This window comes from Ananas comosus, linkage group 14 (assembly GCF_001540865.1).
Source record: "Ananas comosus cultivar F153 linkage group 14, ASM154086v1, whole genome shotgun sequence".
Taxonomy (NCBI): domain Eukaryota; kingdom Viridiplantae; phylum Streptophyta; class Magnoliopsida; order Poales; family Bromeliaceae; genus Ananas; species Ananas comosus.
The window spans coordinates 7,297,247-7,314,307 of record NC_033634.1 but is presented as its reverse complement, the minus strand read 5'-3'; the positions used below and the strand labels follow the sequence as shown (position 1 = coordinate 7,314,307).

The 17,061-nt window shown below is 38.2% G+C and overlaps 1 protein-coding gene across 12 annotated transcripts in view; it reads right to left on the bottom strand.

The window, feature by feature from the left end:
* The window catches only part of LOC109720035 (protein root UVB sensitive 5), a 78,521-nt gene extending 70,159 nt beyond the window's left edge, over nt 1-8,362 (bottom strand). For 11 of the 12 annotated variants that reach the window (XR_002218851.1, XM_020246893.1, XM_020246895.1 and 8 more), the window contains exons 1-2: nt 8,133-8,362; nt 7,962-8,018 (exon numbers count right to left, since the gene is read on the bottom strand). Coding sequence is in view for 11 of the 12 variants with exons in the window: in XM_020246893.1 (XP_020102482.1) it covers nt 7,962-8,018; nt 8,133-8,260 (185 nt within the window). In the remaining variant the exon portion in view is untranslated. The remainder of the gene's footprint in view (nt 1-7,961; nt 8,019-8,132) is intronic. The other variant, XM_020246894.1, reaches the window with a different exon arrangement.

Genomic DNA, 17,061 nt, shown 5'->3' with positions numbered 1-17,061 from the left:
GAGTTCCCATCTGTTAGGATATATTTAGTATCTTATAGTACATTAGGATACCATATATTATTATCATATATAGAGTAGGATTATATGGTATATAACCCTAGTTGTAGTATTACTATAGTAGGCATTGTTACTATAGTAGACCTATCTCTTGTACTACGTATTTTCATCAATTCAACCCAAGAGATATGCTCTTTTGCCCTTCTTACACCATCCGATGTGGGACTATTGTGGCGTCACAGAATATCCATTTAAATTAGGCTTGTTAAGAGTGTTTTATTTTTAATTAGATGTGCGCCTCATCTTATTGAGGAGCCGCCTCGTGGTGTGTCTCACGCCTAGCCTCCAAAAGGCCTTTGCGTCTTTTTGCGCCTTGCGCCTTTTCAAGCACTACACCTAGAGGCTTTGCTAGAGTCATGGACTTAGGTTTATCCTAGCATAAGTGGGCGTTTCAATCTGGATGTCGATAAAGTTGTGTTCTACTTGGTTTATACTTATATCACAAATCTTACTGAGTAAATCGGTTATACCTGCATCGCTATCTTATTTGCAAAACTATTCGGCTTTCACACCAATTGATATGTTAGAACGGTTATTGCAAGATCTATGTGGTTGGTTGTATGTGATATGTAGAGTGGTATGGTTATATATTAATTATAGGCCTGTATTAGATTGACCTATTTGGTTGGCTTTATGAGATGGACCTACTTGGTCGATTGGTTCTTTCCATGAGACTTGACTTTCTTGGTCGGCAGATTACTCCACACGAATTTTGCAACTTAGCACCGTGGTTTGATTATTTGAGCAATGATCTGCCATCGCTATATGCGCATTCATGTATGCTAGTCGATTTGGCCACTGACAAAGTGTGTTATTTCCAAAAAAAAGGGTCAAACAATCCCCAAGTTAGGTTCAAGGCACTTGTAGCTTTTCCCTGAGGTTTATAGACCAACATAGCGACTACGGATTGAGTTACTTGTTAGATTGTTTGTTCGATTGACACACTTACATAGTACTTTGGTTTGATTATAGTAATGACGTTCTTTATATTCTATTTCATGACCTTTATTCACTTATTATTTCGCTACTACGTTTAGTTATCTTCATTGCAGTATGCACTTACATGGATGATTCTCGGTTATAGTAATTAATTCTCAACACTTTTGATTCAACCAGGAAATTAATTAGAATTTAAAACTTTGTATTTTTATTTTTGGAATTATTTTTTTGTTAATTTGTTTTAGTTATTTTTAATAGATTGGAATTTTTTTAGATATGTTCGAATTAGAAAAATCCCTAAAATCGTGGGATTTTTTTTAAATTAGGAATATACTCTGACGGCTACATATATAGCCGATGCTTTATATTTTAGAGATGAGTTATGATCAAATAGTTTGGTGTTTATGATTTGACCGCAGTTGTTGTATCTTCTTCTTCACCTCCTATGCGCATTGGCCACATTCTTCTTCCTAAAAAGGTTCTATCTTCTCTTTCCTTCCTCATCTTATCTCTTTTTCTCTATTTCTCTCTTATTCTTCTTTAAAATTTGCTTTTCCAATTTTCTAAAAAAATTATACAAACTTTTTTTTTTGACTTTTACCCTATTTATCGGCTATTTTCTTCAATTTCCTCTTAATTTTCTTTTAAAAAGTTACAAATAAAAAAACTGTACTAAACCCTTCTTGCTCCAACCATACTCCATCTTGGGTTTTTCTCCTTTTTATAATTCCAATAATTGATTTAAAATTTATTAAAATCTTTAGAAATTAATAAAAATTTGAAAATTACTCCCAAATTTCTGAAAAATTCTAAAATTTGGTTCGAAATAGATTTTGGGCCCATCACTAGCAAGATAGATCAGGGTTTTCATTATTTGACCTACATCAACTTTACTCCATGACTCTTACTTGTTTACCGTCATACTACTATATTCAGTTATTCTTATATCTCAATTGATTATCCTACAGTTATCTTGCCTTCTGCGGCTAGTTGTAATCACAAGAAAACAATTTATATGTTTTTCACCCTTCTATTTTTACTGGTGTTGAGGGCGGTGAAAGTCAAGGTGCTACGTAAGGACGTGATTAATTAACTCCTAGATAGCCCATGCTATGGATTTTGGTTGCTAGTTCCGAATTTACTATTCTAGTCCATAGTTCATATACTATTTGTGATGGTTATTTGGTAGTTGGCTACCTTGTGTTTTGTGACTTTTGTCATGGTTCAATAGTTAGCGACTTAGATTTTTTGGAGATTAGTTAATTTATAGTATTGGATCATTATAGTATTTGTGCAATTGTAGTTGTTTAGATTATAATAAAATTTTGGAGATTAGTTAATTTATAATATTGGACAAGGTTTAAAGTGCCGGCGGCACGTACCGTGCCACCAAGATGGTGGCATGGTACAGGGAGGGTCTTGGATCCCCCTCCATACCGCGGCACGCAGCGCCGTACCGCATGAGACAGCGGCACGGCGCAACGTGCCACAACACACTATTTTTTTTTTTTGCTATTTTTTTCTTTTTGTTTTTTTTTCTTTTTGTTTTGTTCTTTGGGATATCCAAAGCATTCTGGGTACTCCACGCCCCCCCCAAAAACATTGCAAATCAAAAATTTACTTATTAGATAAGTAAAAAAAAAATTATAATTTAATTATTTTTGTTTATCAATATATAGACAAAAGATTTGTCCGAGCCCTCCGCTTCCACCACAAATATCTATTTTTTCTTCACAAATTATTTTATCAAATTTGCCGCACCGCGAATTTTTGGCGAATTAAGGGAACAAAATGTAAGGAAGTGAATTCTCGAAATCCGAGAGTTGAACTTCGATTAGAATCGACTTGTTGTCGACTTGCTATGCTTCGGAAAAGCCGAAGTCATCAAAAATGCAAAAAGTGCATTGAGGAGGACCCGCGAGAGCAATTGTGTAAAATCTGCACAAACTGCAGATTTTATGCTCTCGGGGACCGGTCCCTCAGGGAGGGGACCGGTCCCCGTAAGCGTGCAAGGGACTGAGCTGATGCTCAGCCTGAGAAATTGCTCTCGGGGACCGGTCCTCCCTTAGAGGGACCGGTCCCCGTACCACGAAAATGCCCATTTTGGGCTGTCACAAGGCGACAAAGTTGAGGGGGTTTAGTGCATATGTTACATGAGTGGAGGCTATATGAGAGTTCTTGCTCTCTCTCTCTTCTCATTCCTTCTCCAAAACTAAACCTAAACACTCTTCTCCCTCTCTCTCTCTAAAGCTCTTGCTCTCTCTCTAGGAAGTGAGAAAGGAGAGGAGGCTTGGTGGAGATTGAAGCTTGGAGCAAGGAGATTATCTTTTTCTCCTCTTCCTCAAGCTTGGAGCTAGGCTTTTGGAGGTAAGCTCTAAACCCTATAATGGCATCTTTCTAGGGTTTGGGTTCTATGCTCTAGAACTTGTTTTGGGTAAACCCTAGGAGGTTAGTGAGAGGATTCTAGCATGAATCTAGGGTTTTGTTGAGGTAGATTGCACTAATTGCAATCTAGGGCTCCAATTTGGGGTTTTGAGAAAGTGATGAGTTTGATCTCATTTGGTTGGTCGTAAACCTAATTGCTAGGTATCTAAACGCGTTGGCGGCGACGGTTCGACGATTCGTCGAGTCGGTTAGGAGATATTGCCAAGTGAAGGGCGTTTCGGCTTCGTTTCTACTCGGAGGGCCGAAGCGATGTCCTAGGAGATTTCCGAGTTCCGTTCCTTGAATCGTAGCATCGCCAACAGGTGGGTGGTGCCATCCCGAAGCAGTTGAACTGCTCCCTATGTCTGAGTTTCATGATTGATCAAGTCGCATATTGCTATCTTGCATTATAGGGTGATAGATAATGGGTTGGTTCTATATCTTGCATGCTCTTTGGTAGAGTAGTATACTTGGTTTAGCACTTGTACCTAGCATGCTAGAGGTTTATATAATGCGATGTGAAACCCTATAACGAGATGGTAATTGTGGAAAAGAACCTAGTAATGTATAGGTTATTGTATTGGGAACTCTTAAATGATAATGAGTAGCATCTAGTTAATGTAAACACAAGAAAGAGTGGCATATGAGAACCTTAGTGTAGTTGAAACACTAGGATGCTGAGTATAGGAATACATTGATTCCATGATGATGACAACCCTAGTTGGTAGGGTATCCTCAGTTGACGAGGATTGGATCGTGCTCGCGTAGCTTGTTACGCTTGTAGTGGTCGCTCCACACAAGCTGTGCACTCCGGAGGTTTGGTCACACGATAGGACGGCGGCTAGCTGTCCGCAGGCGGTCTCAAGTGAGTCGAGCGGCTGGGACTCCTCACCTATGGGATTAGAGACATGAGTTGTGGGCAAGCCCTTGGGCGAGCCGAGTGGTTAGGTAAACTAATGAACAAGTAGCCTTGTTGAGCATAGCAGTTTGGTAGTTGGCCTTTACTATGTAGCGCATGCATGCATTATCTTGGATTGAGGCATAGTAGGATACTTGCATTTATTTATTATGTCGTTGCTATTTCATACTTATTTATCTATCTATCTGTCTTACTATGCCTGCTTAGACCTAGTGGGGAGATCGGCGGAGTCGGCGGCAGAACCCACTAGGAACTATGGACAATAGTTCTCACCCCACTTTGTTGCAGGGCCGAGCTCGAGTACCCCCGGCGAGGATCGTGGTAAAGGCATAGCGCCCTAGTGCTCGTAGTAGCTTTCCTTCCCATTTGCATTAGAGCTACCAGTTGTACCTGAGAGTAGATGATGTATAGGATGTGAGGTGCTTTTGGGAGAAATGTAAACTTATGTTTATGGTTTGGAAGAATGTAAAGTTAATCAAGTGTATTAAAGTGATTGGATGTAATAGATTAGTATCTCTTTTTTACTCACTTATTTATTACTTGTGATACTTGCTCTTGGTTGTTTAGTACTGGTTGTGCTCTCGCTGTTGTTGCTTGATTGTGCATGTATTCAAGTTGGTTTTTCCTGAGCACTTGTTGTACCCAATCTTGATGTTAGCCTTGGGCGGACAGGGGAGGTGTTGTCCGTCCGGCGTCTGTTCGACGCGCCCGAACCGGACCAAATCGGTAGCGGTCTCGGGGCGTGACACAAAATCAATCTCAATAAACAAATTTTGAGCCACATCAAATATAAAATTTTATTTTTGCGCTAGAAGATTGAAAATACTGATAAAATTAAAAACTAAATTAAATCAATTGATACTTAAATTTATTTAATTTATTTGTCATATAATTTATTGCTTAATTTTTTTGATAGATCTAATAATTTTTTGAAAAATTTAATTAAAAAATAATTTTTTCAAATACTTTTTAAAATAATTTTTCAAATAATTTAAAATTTATTTTAAAAATTAGTTTTTGTATTTTATAAAAGAAAACTGTAATATGGTCAAAAGAAAGAAAGAAAGATGTCTTTACATTTTTAAAATTCTAACCTATAAAAATTTTTATTCTGCATCAGGTGTAGTTGTACTTTACCTACAAAAAAGCTTACAAGTATGGAATTAGGCTGGAATACTATTAATAGTATTTGGGCTCTTTTGCTATCGACTTGTTAACTCTTGGATGAAAAATTGTAGGGCTAGGATGATAATGGTCTCCTAGGATTTAGTAGTGGTCTCCACAGGGTTGAGTGGGTGATTGGTTGAATAGTATAATCTAAAGTATATCGAATTGATTAAAATATAGATCTAACGGCTGAAAAATCGATAGCAAAAGAGCCCAAATACCATTAATAGTATTCCAGCTCAACTCGTTTACAAATATATTAATTGATAAGTATAGTAAGCTATACATAGCAAATATTCATAATTATTTAATTAAATCTTTCAAAATAACATTATAAGAGCTTATTGGAACCAAAACAACTGAAATAAGTCCGTGCCAAAGTATGTCAGTAAGAGGTCGTGCGTATCCATCGGCACGCAAGCGTACCATGTGTCGGCATAGAAACGTGCCGGTGCCGTACCGTGCCAGGCAGGCAGCAGCACACCCCTGTGCCACGGCACTTTAAACATTGGTATTGGATCATTATAGTATTTGTGCAGTTGTAGTTGTTTTACTTCCGATATCTCTCCCATTTGTTGTCATTAACTCTGTGGATCATCTGTTTTTTGTTTGTGCTTGTTGCTTGTATCCCTACGTCGTGCATGTATAAAGGAAACTCTGTTTGTTTGAACATAGAATGTGGCGGGTTTGTACGTGTTCCGAACAAGGCTTTCAAATATATATATATATATATGGCTTCCGCAAACTCTGATTCTCAATCAAAAAATTTTGAAAATGTATTACGAAAGAGGGCCGGACGGTGTGACAAATTTATAGAGAGAATTAAATTTTGTTTCATATAAAGCTTCAATATCATGGCTCTCTTAGTACTTACAAGATGATGTGAGTACGTTCCCAATAATATGCTAATTATTTCCATATAGGGATCCTATTACTTACAAGATGATGCGAGTACATTCCCAATAATATGCTAATTATTTCCATGTAGGGATCCTATTACATCAATGTGCAGAAAGAGAGTCGGTGTGGGTTCCACCTTTCTAAATCCTAGCTCATTTTGTCGAGACAGCTATAGTCAAATATTTTATCAAGACAACTACAACTTCCAAATCCTTTTAATCTAACAAAGTTATAAATCTCAAGAAATAATTCTACAAGATCTTCATTTAAATAGCCAAAGAGGTTTAATAATATGTGATAATAACAAGGGATAAGATTTTGTCTATTAACTTCGGTTTAGTTAAATATTTAGTCTATCATGAATCAAAATTGCAACAGGAATTCAAGGGCACATCAATTGCACTATACAAATAATAAATTTTAAAAACTTTCATTTTGAATCTTTTCACTATATATGTAGAACAAAAAAGAAAAAAAAACAAGCTAGAAGAAATAAATAATGAGTAATATGAAAAAACACAAAAGATTGTGTATTTGAAAATTCTAAACATTAGAAAATATGCTACCTATAGAAACAAATGGTATTATCAATTGGATGTTCCTTTAAGAAAAGAAAATTATCTTCTCGGTTGCATCATTAATATTTTGTACCATGAAGGTTTACGTAAAACTGAATGTCAGAGCATATTTCTGTTTTAAGATAAAAGAAAATTATCCTCTTAGTTGTGTGTGATAGTCAAAAGAAAGATGCAAGGACAATAATTACTTTTAAGGGCTCAACCAAACAAAAGTGAGGACTTTTCCTTTCTATGAGTGTAAATTGTGTAGCAAGCAACTATCTTAAGGTTGCAAAGACGCAGATCTCAACCAAAGAAATTAAGTCAGTGGTGCTAGATATATGCTTAAGATAATGGAAAATGAAATAGAAACTAACAGTATATGATATATTCAAATTAGAGTCGAGCAAGATAGCATGCAAACAGCAGATTTTACAAAAGGAAAATTAGTATACTGACTGAAAAGAAAAAAGGTTAAAATGTACTATGATTCCCTCAAATGCAGGCTATTTTGGAAGATCATTCAACTTTATATGTTTTACTATTGACAACCTCTAAACTGCAAAAATCTTTATTTAAGTTATCACAGAAAGTTAAATTAAAAAATTTGTTAAATGTGATGGCCATATTACGATATTTTTTAAGTTCTATTTGCTATAAAGCAATTTAAGCTATTAAATTTGATAGAATCATCGATAATATATAATTTAAAAAAAAAAAAAAAAAACCCAATTTCTTTGACTGCGATCGTTCAATTCAAACAGATAAATAATAAACAAATAAAAATTTGAAGAGCGTCACTAACCTAAAATATAAGTTGAGGTGGTCATATCAAAAAAAGCCTATATGGTTGAGGAGGGTCTCCATTCATTATTGGTAATAAAAAAATTAAAATTGTTGGCGGAATTACTTGCTCGGGAAAGCAATATTCAGCATTCGAGGGTTAGCAAGAGCTGACAAAATAAAACAAAGAAAAGAAAGAAGAACTAGACGCCGACCTCTTGACAATGCCGTCTCGATACCTCTCCACCAGCAGCAAAGATCGCCGCTGCTTTCTGAGAACAAAGAGTAGCAAAAGCAATTTAAAGAATAAAAAGAAAAGAAATAGAGCATGAATAGTAATTAGCCGAAGAAATTAATTACAAGGACGCACAAAGAAAGAAATTTACACGGACATGGAATTGGAACTGAGGTGACTGCGGCCAACGGGATCGTCGGCTTCTTCTTTCTCGATAGAGAGGCGCGGACGGAGTCGGCGTGGAGGAAGAGCGGCAGTGGAGGAGTAGGCAGCAACCATTTCGTGCACGATGATGGTTGGCCCTGCGGCGTTGGCGCTGGGATATATAATCTTAGATTTGGCTAGTTGGGGGGTATGCGGCTAGGCATGGGTATGCGGCTAGGCATCGCTGCGGATCTCTTTAAAATCCGAGTAAACTGTTTATACAAAATTAAATTTATAAATAATTTTATTAATTTTTATAATTTAAAAATAATTTTTATAACAATTTTATTATAAAAGTAGGCTTTAAATAAGATAGGCGAAGACTGGTCAAACACGGTGTTGAGCCAGTTAGGCGCGAACAGTTGGCACGCTGGGTCCATATCGGTAAGACGGCTAAAACGGTAGACCTAGAGTGCACCGGACGCATACGAGCCGCGCTGGACCGAGGAGTTATAGCAACCGCAAGCAGTTACGAGCGGTTCCGATCGGCCGAAGGTGGTCCTACGAATCAGGGGATAGTGGCTGATCATGCAAAAGCAATAACTAATGCAAGGGCGGTTCTATAAATAGGCATACGATACCCTGAAAAGGGGTCTTCGCCCTTGCGCACAAAAGACCACCTTTATTTTCCTGCATCTTTCTTTCCTGCATTTATCGCTTTTCGTAGGAGTAGCTCGCGTAACTTAAGCATACTTGGAGTCTGTCTGCCCTACGGGCATCACTCCCCTGTTCTTATACTTGGAGTCTGTCTGCCCTACGGGCATCACTCCCCTGTTCTTATACTTGGAGTCTGTCTGCCCTACGAGCATCACTCCCATGTTCTTTTACTTGGAGTCTGTCTGCCCTACGGGCATCACTCCCATGTTCTTTTACTTGGAGTCTGTCTGCCCTACGGGCATCACTCTCCTATTTTTGTACGTCTGTTCAATAGAAATTCATTTTCGACTCTTCTCGCCGATCAGAGCTCAAGTTGTTTAGCCATTCGGCTCGTCTTCCAGTCGAATTCTGGGCTTTCCCTCTTCATTCGGCTCCTCCCGCCGAAACGAATTTACTGTGGAGGTTTTCGAACCCGGCTGATTCGATCCCTCATCGGCCGAATCGCTTGATCTGTCGTGGGCACAAACTTTGAGGGTCACCATCCGCGGCCGCTCATCATTCCCGACGCTCTTCCCCAGGAGGATTATTGACCTGGTCAAGGGTCGGGACTCTCAGCCGCTAACACACGGTAAATGGTTCACCGCATATTATGCGGTGAACCATTCACAGCGTTTATGAGTCTGAGAATGTGATAAAAAATCAAGAATACAATAAATGATTAACCGCAGGCGCCGAAGCCGCTGCTGCCACCGCCACCGCACCGCCAAGCCCGCCGTTGCACTCTCTCTTCTCAGCATTACATCCACATTGTCCTCATTTGATTAGTGATGAGAAATTTGAAAAAAGTGGCAGCAATTTTTGAAGTAGAGTTGATTATTTATATAAAATATTACATTTATATTCTCTCAATATAACTTTGTTACATTTTGCCTATATTTTATGGCATACACACTTGTGATCACATTTTAAACCTTATTTGTATCATTGTATATTGAAAATTATAGTAAACACATATATACTGAAAATTGATAAATTAAAAAAAAACTTATACCATAATTCTTTCAAACGGTTATAATTTATTATTTTTTTGGTGTAGTGAACACTTTCTTTTTTTTTTTTTGGAGAAAAAGATAGCGAGCTAGCCACTTCATTCATTGAAATGATTAATTAAGCTACATGAGTGAGGCATCCATGGCCTCGAATAGGGTGGAAAAAAAAAACACTACAGCTCATGAAAATGCCGATTAGCCGAAAGAAGTTGTTCCCATGACTTCGACAACTGTTTAACCTTGCGAACTGCTATCAGGGGGTCCAGTTGAATCGTTCTAAAGATCGTATCGTTTCTGCTCTCCTAGATGACCCACCAACAAGCTGCTAGTTCTGGAAGCCTATTACACGTAGTTTGGGAACCCTTCCTACCCATCCACCTATCCCAAACTGAATTAACGTCGACTCCCAAATCCCTATATTGAACACCCTCGACAGCCATCACTAATGTGAATTTAGCAAAGGCGCATGCAATGAACAAGTGATCAATAGTTTCCTTTTCAGCCCTGCACAGCACACAGGCTGTGTCTTCGATCCAACCTCTCTTTAGTAGGTTATCTACTGTGAGGAGCCTCTTCTTTAGGACGAGCCAGCAGAACACATGTTATTTGCAAATTGACAGGCTGTATTGAACACACGTTATTTGCTATTGTAAATTGGTCAAATATTACTATAATTATGTTAGTTTATAAATATTACATTTTTTATAAAAATTAGGATGGTGCATAGTAATGTGGCTACTGTTGTTCATTCGAATAGATAACTATTTGCACAAGATAGCAATCCACAGTATGTTGGCTGTCGTAAAAAATTAAGCGGTATCCCAGTGGATATTATATTTACAGAATTTAAGAGAAAAATATATAAAGCAACCGATATCCCAAGAGTTGAGTATTATCTAATTATCAAAGTTCAATATCCGATCGAGGGTCAATCAATTTGATAGGGTTGAAGTTACTGATGATAACTCATTGCGTGGTGCAATGGCATTGTCAGGGAGCCCTCCGTGTCTAATAATTTTCATTAGAAAGCAGATTATTATATCTCAACACCCCGTTTGGATCGGGTATAAAGAGGGGGGATAAGGGGATAACCCCCCTTATACCCAAACAAAAAAATGCCATGGTGGGAACTATTGTTCCCACCCCTTACCGGGTTATACCTGGTATAACCCGGTAAAGGGTGGGAACAAACTGGGAACAAGCTTCCAAGCTTGTTCCCACCCACTGGGGGGGAGAGAGAGAGAGAGAAAAAGAGAGTTTTATTTTAAAATTTAGAATTTAAATTTTGTAATTTAAAATTGTAAAAGCTAAATTTTTTAAGTTTAAAATTTAAATTTGTTATTATAAATTTTTAAATTTTAAATTTTATATATTTTAAATTTAAATTCGGTCTTAAATTTAAAATTTAAAATTTAAATTTATAAATTTGAATATTTAATTTTAAATTTTAATTTCAAATTTTAATTTCAAATTTTAAAATTTAAAAGTTAAAATTTTTAATTTAAAATTATAAGTTTAAAATTTAAAAATCAAAATTCAATTATAGGATTAATATAATTATTCTCTATTTATAACCATCAACTATTTCTCTTATTCCCAATAACCTTGATCATATTAGATGCATGAACAAAGGGGGAGAAGTTTTCATTAACAAAGGGGGAGAGATGTTAGATTTTCATTAACAAAGGGGGAGAGATGTTCATTTTTTTACTAACTTTGTTGGAGGAGAAAATATTCTTTGTATTCTTTCTGCAGATTCTCGAAGACGTCAAGACTCCTTGTGTTTAAGTCATAGAGTTTGTTTAGGAGTTGCGAAATTGGTAATTTTGTATTTTCTTTGGATTTTTCACGGAGAAGTTTATTGTTTTGGTGATGGCAATGAATTTCTTTTTTTTTTTTTGGAGAGTTGAGCATTGTGAGTATTTGATGTATTTTTAGTTTTGTCGCGAAATCTCATATATAGAGATTGTACGGATATATACTTATATATATATATATATATATATATATATATATATGTATTTTTTAGTTTTGAGTATTCGGGACGTGACGTTCGTGGGTTCGGACGTGGGGCGTGGACAACCCGTTGGTGTGCACGAGATCCGAAGATGATAAAAGAGAGGTTTGAGTCCGTGGAATCGGCAAATCACCTTATAATCTTTTATTCTTAGTGGATTGTTATCGCGTGTTGGTCCCGTGGTTTTTTACTCCTAGTTGGTGTTTTCCACGTAAATCTCGAGGTGATTTTTATTTTCCGCATTATTTTTTATCGCATTGAGATTTGTGGTTTTTGGCCGTTACACCTATTCACCCCCCTCTAGGTGTTGGATATAATCTAGATAGATTCTTGGGCTCCCTTAAAACTTTCAATTGGTATCAGAGCGGGATCTAGATATATTGTTATCTAATGGCCGAAAGCGGTAACATTAATCGACCACCACTCTTCGATGGAACGAATTATGCCTATTGGAAAGTTCGCATGAGAACTTTTCTAATCACAATCGATGAGCGGGTGTGGAAAGCTATAGAATTTGGTTGGAAGCATCCTACCGAAGTTGTCGATAATGCCACCGTTCCTAAACCACGAAACAAGTGGACAAAAGATGAAAACGAGTTATCTTCGTTTAACGGTAAAGGAATTAATGCTTTATTCAATGCTTTATTACAAATGGAGTTTACTCGTGTTTCGGCATGCGAAACGGCAAAGAAAATTTGGGATACTTTACAAGTTACGCATGAAGGAACAAGCTTAGTAAAGGTTCAAAAATTACAAATACTAATAAGCAAATTTGACTCAATTTTCATGAAAGAAAACGAGACCTTTACCGAGTACTATACGCGTTTACAAAACGTTGTGAATATTTGCGCTAACTTGGGAGAGAAAATTCCGGATGCTAAAGTTGTTAGAAAGATTCTTCGAACTCTTCCGAAACGTTTTCGGGCAAAGGTTGCCGTGATCGAAACCGTAAAGCATCCAGACGAGATGAAAGTCGAAGAGTTAGTAGGCGCTTTACAAACATATGAGATTACTTTTCCTACTAACTCATCTTCTTCCAAATCTTTTTCTAAAAGCACAGGGGTTGCACTCAAATCAACAAAGAAAGAAGAAGATGACTCGGAGCCCGACGGAGATATTTCGCTCGCCGATTTCGAACATCAACTTGCGCTCCTCACAAAGAAGTTTTGACGGAATTTCTGAAAGAAGAACAATTCGGACAAGGCTTCATCTTCGAAGCATAAATCTTTTTCAAGACAATCTTCAAGTTCTAAATCTAAGGATAAAAAACTTGCAAAGTCTTTGAAAGAAAAGGATGAATTTGAAGGTGAAATTCAATGCTACAACTGCAAAGGCTACGGCCATATTGCAACGGATTGTCCTTCAAAGAAGACTTATAGACAAAAGGCTTTGCAAGCAAAAACTTGGGATGATTCTACTTCGAGTAAATCATCTTCAAGTGACGAAGAAAAGGATGAACATATTGCTTTACTTGCTAATAATTCTTTGCCTTCGTCTAACATTGTTTGTTTATCCTCTATTGCTACTAATTCCAATGTTTTTCTTTCTTCGCATGACTCTTCGAGCGACAATGGCGAAAGCGAGGAGGAACCAAACGATGAGGACTTAGCGGAAGCGTATAATCAACTCTTTATTGATTCGAAAAAGATGGCCAAGCATAATAAGAAGTTGAGAAGGCGTTTATTGGAACTTGAAGAGGAAAACAACAAGTTGAAGACAATGAAGAAAGCTCTCGAGGAGGAAAGGGAATCAAATTTGAAAAATAATTCAATCCTCCAAGAGAAGCTAGATGAAGTGAAATCAACGATCAAATCCTATAAAGATAAAGTTGGATTTTTGGAGCATTAATTTGAAGAATCGCACAAATCCAACAAGGCCTTGACTAATCAAGTTCATCAACTCCAATCCGATATCCAAAGATTTTTACAACATTTTGTATTAAACGTGGCTTTTATGGGTACCTATAGCGGCTTTTTGAAAAGCCGCAACAAAAAGTACCGGCTTTTCTGAAAATGCCATAAAAAAAACCAGTGAAAACTGAGTCGGTATAGGTCTATGTCAATATAACGGCATCTTGTAAAAGCCGCATTCAAATTGTGGCACTATTTTAGCCCTCTTTGATTATCTATAGTGGCTTTTTGCCATAATATTGCAATTTTTATAATTTTTAAGAGCTACGGCAAATGAAAAGCAGCCTTTAATTAGTATAGCAGCATTTGGTATGCCACAATGCTATAATTTTTGCAGCTTTTCGATGCTATTAATAAAATTATGTTGTGGCTTTTTGAAAACTGTTAATATGCATATACCATGACTTTTTATAAAGCTACTATTGATCGAAATATATGGACTTTTTAATATGTATATTAGCTAGAGATAGTTGTATGAAAGATACAATGTCACGCCCCGGGGTCCCTTTTCAGTTTAAAACAAAGCGGAAAAACGTCTGAATTTTTTTTTTTTTGAAAACCTGACCCCAGAGTATGCCAGATCCGCCACAAATACAGAGAATCCACTGTTCACACGGACAGAGTCTCCCCTGTATTTGCACGACGTCGCACAAGTACAAGAATCATCCAAGGCACAACACAAATGAACATACAGAAAAACCAACCGTTAATATATATCATACGCCATTCACCACAGATTCACATTTATCATAAATCCACACTATCAGTTAAATGTTTCCAACCACAAAAACCATTTTGAAATACTAAGATGCAAAATCCACAGAAAACTTTTTGAAACTGTTTCCATACACGGAAACCTTTATTTTTAAAAAGCTACCACGAGGGGTAGAAAAGCCTTTTATTTACAAAATCCGAAATCCGTTTTATTACATTCACGAAAATCCATATTTTCAAATGTAATAAAAATACTGAACTATATAACTATCTAAGCTATAACAACTAAAATAATAAGGGTAATAACTATACCGAAATAACCTGGGTCGAAGCTCTATCGACCGCTACACGTACCTCACGTCTCGTCCCACTATTACCCACCGCGATACCTGAAAAATGGTGGGGGAGGTGAGAACATGTAAACATGTCTCCCCTCCCAGTGGTACGCAAGTCGAAGAAGGCGATGAGTACTCACCGGATCAGGAAGAGCTATATAACAATACGGTCACTCGGGAATACAGTAGGAACAAATAGTACAAGAGATGTATAGAGATAATTGACAACTAGAATACGTAGCAATAAACTGAAAGAAAGTAGAACTAGACTGAATAACGGCTACCGCTACTGTAACTGGAACCAAAAGTATACATGAATATTTACAATAGCAGCAAGACAACTATAAAGTAAAACTGTAAGTATGCATGCAACGACTGCTACTGTAGACATATGCGTCAGCCGGTCAGAAGTCCAAAAGTCCAATCTGAAACCAATGCTCTCTTGGTCAGCACCGCAGACCTCAAGCCAGTTGCCACTACTACTCTCTAGTGCATATAACCCCTCTAGGCTCACGGGTTGTCACCAATTCACCACTTTTGCCGAAAAGAACACTCCTTGCCGGTGGACTCAGACCGCGAGTGTTCGTGAAATGCGACGAGTATCGGCGACCAATGCAATATGCTCATTGATCAAACGTCGGCACACCACCGACAATCTGCCCCACAGGCGCCCACGACCACATAGGTCGTCACTGGTAAAGAAGCACAAGAACCGGACCACTCAGGTCAACTAGGATGGACAACATCGACATCCTCTCAAACATAGCAAGATACTGCTCATGAACCACAAGGACTGACACTCAGATCAACTAGGAATGAACTTTGACCAATCCGTCACAATATAGGATATGAAAACTCGACCAATCATGTCACAAGTATAGATATAGTAAAGTATAATGCATCCGAGGCAACTAACCGACAATCCCACCCCTCAGGGTATACGACCTCAACGTCATTCAGACAACAAAGGTCGAGGAACTCACCGAATAGGTCACAATACTGAATACTAAATCAACCGACTAGATCGCTAATTCTCACAATAATCACAGAATCGCTCTCTATAAATATGAAACAGGGTATGCAGAATAGCTAAGTAGAGCAACAAGGAAACTGGTATCACATACAGATAGCTATACTCCACACATGATACTAAGCATGAAAAATCTGATAGAGTAAATCAAACAACGTGGTGCAATGTAAACAAAGAGTGCAAAGCTCAACTATATAATATAAGCAGAAATATAACAAAAGAGCAAGGGTAAGAAACCATCACAGACGTGCACTAGCTGTACCAACGTCGGATCGAAGTACCACCTGTACAACTGTCGCGTCTGTCTCCTGACTGCAAAAGAACGTCAAACAGAACCAAGGAGGGTCCACTGGTTAGTGTCTAACCCACAACTAAGAAACCCTAAAAGAGATCCCACAAATCCACCGGAGATCGGTTTCCCAAAACCGATTACCAGAACAAACGGAATCGCGAAACCGCACCGAGATCTCTGCCGGGACTCACGGACTGTCCCGGAACTCACAACTCCGTACTACGAGTCACCGCGCACTAATACAATTTACATGCGACTTGGCAGCAAAGACCTTAATCACTACCAAAACGATTATCGTCGGATAATCGTTTCGAACCGGGTTTCCCGAAGTGTCTATTTCGACACGAACCCACCGTCGCTCACGGCACTCATCCGTCATTCCGAACCCTCGAAATGACACGGTGACCGACCAACTAGGCTCAGCGACACAATAAATCATCCCCGAGACACCGATCGAATAATTCCGAACAAAAACGGCGTTCCGTCGGCAGGATTTTGCCGGACAAACGCAACCGGAATGCCCTTTTCGATCTCGCAAAGTCCGGGCCTTGGACATCATGTCCGGAGGTTATCCTCAGCCCAATACTTGCTGCCAACAGCAGCCACGACGACAAAGTTGCATAAAAGCCCTTCCGAATACCCAAATCGCATTATTTCATGCGATTTCGGCGCTTTTATGGTCCGTCCATGCAAAACCAGAGTCAATCAGCCGAGCCAAGATACCACTGATAGGTTTCCGACTGCCGGCGGCGCGCTCACTCTTTTGGAGCAATTTCGGCCACAGCGGAAGACGCGGCGAGTGACGCGAAAATCATACGAACAGCGCGCACACTGCATGAAAAACATGTTTATCTCGCTAACACAGGGCTCACTGGACCCTAAATTGAGGTAGCACGTTGATCAGGACTGACAGACTATCACGGTGCTTCACA